This window comes from Austrofundulus limnaeus, unplaced genomic scaffold (assembly GCF_001266775.1).
Source record: "Austrofundulus limnaeus strain Quisiro unplaced genomic scaffold, Austrofundulus_limnaeus-1.0 Scaffold574, whole genome shotgun sequence".
NCBI classification, from domain to species: Eukaryota; Metazoa; Chordata; class Actinopteri; order Cyprinodontiformes; family Rivulidae; genus Austrofundulus; species Austrofundulus limnaeus.
The window spans coordinates 133,738-140,035 of NW_013952976.1; the positions used below are offsets into that span (position 1 = coordinate 133,738).

The window sequence follows — 6,298 nt, forward strand, 5'->3', positions numbered from 1 at the left end:
GACAGGAGTTTTAAACTGTAAGTGTATTTAATTTAGTTATGTTAGTTATGCTCGTTTAGTTATGATGTAAATACAATAAAAATTAAACCAAGATTTAGATTGGAATAATTATCATTTTGAGCCATACATTGGTAATGTCTGACTGGGCCTCGTGCCACTTTATGCTCAACAAATTGGGCCCCAAGGTCAAAAAGGTTAAGAACCCCTCCTTTAGATGACCAAAATGTAAAAGTCTAAGGGGGTCAAATCAGGAGACCTTGGGGAGCCATTCAGCTGGACCACAACAACCAATCTACTTTCCAGGAAACTATTCATCTGGGAATGCTCGGACCTGACATCCATAATGTGGTGGTGCACCATATTGCTGGAAAAGCTCAGGCAGTGCACCATCTTCAGTGCATAAAGAGGGAAACACATGATCATGTAGCAATTTCACATATCCAGTGGCCTTGAGGCTTCCGATGATGAAGAATGGCCTCACTATCTTTGTACCCTATATACCACACCATACAATTAATTTTTGTGTCCCAACAGTCTTGGAGTGACCTATCCAATGTGGGTTAGGGTCAGACCAGTAGCAGTGGTTTTGTTTAACTTGTCCATTCACATAAACATTCCTGTTCCAATTTTTGATTTGCCCATTCTGCAAATTCAGTGTGCCGATCTGGGTCATTCTCGTTGAAATGCTGCAGCAGCTGGAGTTTGTAAGGGTGCCGTTTGTGAGTAGCTAATGTCCACTGAAGGGATCAAAAAGAAAAAAAATTGTGTAGGTCTTCTGGACGGGTTCTTCTCTCTTCTTCTTCTCTTCTTACTGAGATGCATCAGGACACTGAAGGGATGTTTGACTGATACCACTCTCCAATGACATGTGGCGAGTGATATACTGTGGGCTCTTGCTGAATGAAGCTAGGACAGCCACTGATGTTTCTTCATTAGTGACAGATTCTATGTGTACACATTTTGGCAAATCCAACACTGAACCAGTTTCATGAAACTTGGCAAGCAATTAGCTAACTGTAGCATGGGAGATGGGTGGTCTCATAGGGTGTCTTGCACTGAAAACTGCTGCAATGACCTGGGTACTGCGTTCACCAGAGATCAGCACAATTTCTATCCGCTCCTCGTGTTAACCTCTGCGACATGTCAATGGCTCTAAACAAAGAGAAACTTGTAAATAACTCATGAAAGAATAAAGTTATGTTAAAACCAAGCATACCATTGTTTTTATTGTGAAATTCTCATTAAGCTTGATATGTCACATGACCCTCTTCCCATTGGAAAAAAAACTATAAAGTTGGATCTAAAATGGCCGACTTCAAAATGGCCACCATGGTCACCACCCATCTTGAAAAGTTTCCTCCCACCCAAATACTAATGTGTCACAACAGGAAGTTAATATCACCAACCATTCCCATTTTATTTAGGTGTATCTCCCACCCTGCATATTGTTTTTGTTTTTTGTTTTTTTTGTCTCAGGGTAAAGACGAAGTCTATGACCGGATGCTGCTGGACTACTTCCTGCCCTACCATCAGTTCATTCACCTGCTGTGTCGTGTTGCCGTCAGCTGCGAGAAATTCACTGAAAGTCTTGTCAAATTGAGTATGAGTGTGAGATAAAGAAATCAATGATGCTATAAATACTCACTGATTGAACACTCACTGATAGTGTTTCTTTTTCTTTCAGGTGTTCTGATTGCGTATGAAGGACTTCCTCTTCATCTTGCACTTTTCCCCAAATTGTGGACGGAGCTCTGTCAGTCACCGGTACTAAACTCTTCTTGTTCTACTTAGTTTAGTGCGGTCCACTTCTAAACAACAAAGTTTTCTCAAAAAATCTAATTGCACAATTTATTTTTAGTCATTTTAATACCAGCATACTTATTGTTTGCTCATGTTTATTAACTCAAGATATATGTATACACACATACATATACACACAGTATATTCCATATCCTGTGTGTATACATCATCATGTATGCAAATGCTCATATAAACGTACTATCACGTGTTTGACATGTAATGGACATTTGAACTGACTATCCATTAATCCTGCAGTGAATCAATATTTAAGGCAGTTGCTAGTAGTTAAGTCTTTTTGTGAACACTTCTAAAGTGAAGACTATTTCTGCTTTTTAATGTATTTGGTTATATAGACAAAACCCTGAAGGGCCACAAGTTGCTGCTTACTAGGTTTTAATCTCATATCATCCTTTGTAAAAGCATCATATTTCCACTTAGCCGTTTCATCCATTGGCCCAATGACTATATAACAGGCTGTAGTGCATATATAGTTTATGCACTTGGTGCTTACGTTATCATTGAATTATATTAAGAGTTACATTAGATGTAAGCACATGTGTAGATTTTCACATTTTATAAGACCACAAATACTTATATTTTATCAATTTATGAAATTTCCCATGAGCCTAGTGTACATGTGGACAAAATGGTTGGTACCCCTCGTTTAATGAAAGAAAAACTTACAATGATCAGATAAAGAACTAGAATCTGACAAAAGTAGTAATAAATAAAAATTCTATGGAAATGAAAAAATGAAAGTCAGACATTGCTTTTCAACCATGCTTTAACAGATTAAAAAAACTCATGAAACAGGCCTGGACAGAAATAATGGTACCCCTGAAAACAATGTGACCAAAGGGGCATGGTAAGTAAAGGTGTGTCCACTAATTAGTATCACAGGTGTCTAAAGGTAAAGGTTATAAGACCATCTCCAAGCAGCTTGATGTTCCTGTGATTACAGCTGCACATATTATTCAGAAATTAAGATCTATGGGGCTGTAGCCAACCTCCCTGGACATGGCCGCAGGAGGAAAATTGATGACAAACCAAAGAGACTGCTAATACGTATGGTAACAAAAGAGCCCAGAAAAGCTTCTAAAGAGATTAATGGATACCTTGAAGCTCAAGGAACATCAGTGTCAGATTGCACCATCCATCATTGTTTGAGCCAAGGTGGACATAACGGGCGATGACCAGGAAGGACACCAAATACAAAAAAGACAGACTGGAAATTGTCAAACTACAGGTTGACAAGCCACAAAGCGTCTGGGAGAATGTCCTCTGGACAGATGAGACAAAAATGGAATGTTTTGGCAAGGCACATCAGCTCAATGTTTACAGACAGAAAAATGAAGCATCTCAAGAAAAGAACACTGCCCCTACTGTGAAATATGGAGGAGGATCTGTTTTGTTCTGGGTCTGCTTTGCTGCATCTGGCACAGGTTGTTTTGAATCTGTTTAGGGTACAATGAAATCTCAAGACTATCAAGGGATTGTAGAGAGAAATGTGCTGCTCAGTGTTAGAAAGCTTGGTCTCAGTCGCAGGTCACAGCTAAAACCACATAAGAATGGCTAAGAGGAAAACATTGGACTATTCTGAAGTGGCCTTCAGCCCTGACCTAAATCCTATTGAGCATCTTTGGAAGGAGCTGAAACATGCCGTCTGGAAAAGGCACCCTTCAAATCTTAGGCAGCTGGAGCCATTTGCTCATGAGGAGTGGGCCAAATACCTGGTGAGAGGTGCAGAAGTATCATTCAATCAATCACCTTTATTTAACGAGGTAGAGCCCATTGAGATCGAGATCTCTTTTACAAGGGTGACCTGGTCAAGTGGTCATCAGCACACGTCACATAGTAAGTGTAGGGGGTAGGGCTTAAGGTGAATTAAGCCTTTCCTACATCTCTCATACATAAAGTATGAGGAAAGTTTTACCAAGGTATTTTCTCATTACTTTTAATATCTTGACTGTGCGAAGTGAAAAGTGACACAATAAGTGAACGTTCAGACGAGTTCAAGTTGATTTATAAAAGACTATGCAATCGTTTATTTACACAAATTGAACAGATCATCAATACACCTGATTGTGGTTATTCCTATAACAAGCTTCAAAGTTAAATGAGATAAAAACTCACGTCCGAATTTTAATTCACATCAAACTCAGATTACTTAYATAGAACAGTAAAACGTCAGTTCTGATGTTACAACCAAACAATTTTACTGGCACTTTTAGCTTAAGTTTTGGCAAATAAAGACAAAGGAAAGGAGGTAAGGTTAGTGTTATACTAAGTTTTACTTTATCAAGAGTGTAGTTCAACTGGATCAGCACGTCCTTTCTGCCCTCAGTTTCCACATGACACGTCACCCGGAACACGTCAGTTTTACCTGGTGATGGCTTCTTAACCAAACCCTGGGTAGTGACTGCTTCACCTCCGATCAGTCAGGGAACTTTTTAATGGGCCCGCTCACTGTTCCTCGGCGAAAAGGTGTAATTTCAGGTAACTTTTCGTCTGTTTCAAGCCCAGCCAGAAGGATTCAAGCTGTACATCCGGTGACTCCTTCAAAATAAAATCTCCCCTCGGGAGTAAAAAAAAAACGTACTTGGGAGGCTTGGAGCCTTGGGTGGGACATCCGGCTGTCGTGCCGCTGTCCCGGCCGTTAGATCTCCCTAATTGGCTTATGGGCAAGACCTAACGAGCCAAGCTGGCTTCTCCGGAGAGAAACTCAGCATTCCTTCCCAGTTTGGCATCCAGGAAGAAGTGTGTCCGTCACTCAAAGACGTCCGTGTTAGTAATAGAAGCGGACGAACTTTGGTTCCGCCCTCAGGCTTAAGATGAGTCAGAGAAAGGAAGAGAGATAAGAGACTTGCCAGCCAGGCGCCAGCTCAAGGCTAAAATTCTGTGGTTGTCTCAACAGAATATGATAACCTCTTTTCAACTTTTCTTCTGATAGACTCTAAGAGAAATCACTGCAAAACATTTATGATGATTAATTAACATTTCTGTTTTATAATCAGTCTAAACCATTCTGTTAGTCCAGATAAATGAAAGATTTTCTCAAGAAAAACCCACAATTGTATTACTGTGTTCCCAGTATAAAAAAAAAACAGTGATTTATATAAAAACACAATGAAAACATGGTAATGATTTTCTCTGTGATTTTTTTATACTATTAATTAATAATTTAGGCACGATAAAAGAGAAGTGATTCCACTTTCTTGTGACAGTCATTATTATGATTTAACAAATGCATAAACATTCTTAGTTAAACAACAAATGAATCACGAACAGAAAAGATTGTTCTGTCCATTATCTGATTAAGAGAACCGAGAAATTCTCCTCTGGGTTGAAATGACCTGTCATGGCCTAAATAGAGTTCAGTTTGTGACAGAGTTCCTGTCCTCTCGTCAGGCCTGTGCGAGGCCTGCTTCGAGGCAGTAAATCTTGTTTCTTCACTCGAGGTGACCCCTACATAAGTGACAAAGCATTTGCATTGATCAAAACGAAATAAGGGGGAAAAAAACTACAATCACAATAAGTAGATGTTGACAGTTCAGAAGCATCTGGATAAGAAAGAATTCTATAGGTATTTACAATATTGGGTAGACCTGAAAAGAAATTTAGGTGCGAAAAATAAGTCAATGAATAAAAACAGATTCCATGATTTTTTTCCTCAGAATTGAGTGATTCCATATTTATTTTTCAATCTGATAGGCCAAAAAAAAGTAACTGTTACTGACTGCCACATTTTCTTTCTTGATTTCTTTTAGTGTTTCTTAAAGCCAGAAAGTAGCCATTTAAAATAAATTGACTTTAGTTTTGTGTCATGTCAAAAAGAAAAAAATTGTATAGGTCTTCTGGATGGGTTCTTCTCTAATGAAACGTTTCGTCTCTCCTCCAAGAGACTTCTTTTGTCTGAGAGTTTCAGGCAAAATTCAGGCTTTTAAGCCCTGCCTCCATGTGACTGATACATCACATGGCTATCGTTGACACCTAATTAACACTTATTGTTAACAGGGGGTGGAGTGATACTGGCAATAGCAGCACTGTAGGAGGAGGACAACTGAAAACGGAGGCAATGTTACAATGTTTCTAAATATCTGACGTCTATACTTGGTCCTTTAGTTGGCAGCTCAGAACATCACAGAACACTATGGACTTTGTGGACAAGGTGAGGGATATTATCATGGAGGCGGATGAAACTATGGTCTCTTTTGATGTTACATCGCTCTTTACGTGCATTCCTGTTGAAAAGGCAGTGGATGTGGTCTGTGCAAGATTAAAATCAGACACCACTCTCAGCAGCAGAACCACACTTTCCACAGAACAAGTGTGCCAACTCCTCAAACTGTGCCTGGAGTCAACCTACTTACCATATGGGGGGCAATATTATAGGCAGAAACATGGGTGTGCCATGGGATCCCCAGTTTCTCCTTTTATTGCAAACCTGTACATGGAAGAAGTGGAAAAGAGAGCCTTGATGTCCTTTTCAGGGGTGCCA

At 39.6% G+C, this 6,298-nt stretch overlaps 1 protein-coding gene across 1 annotated transcript in view; it reads left to right on the plus strand.

Moving 5' to 3' along the window:
- Nucleotides 1-6,298, plus strand: part of usp34 (ubiquitin specific peptidase 34) — a gene marked incomplete in the record, with an annotated part of 159,254 nt that overhangs the window by 133,437 nt on the left and 19,519 nt on the right. The window contains 2 exon segments of the mRNA XM_014026634.1: nucleotides 1,477-1,600; nucleotides 1,685-1,764. Coding sequence (XP_013882088.1) covers nucleotides 1,477-1,600; nucleotides 1,685-1,764 — 204 coding nt within the window.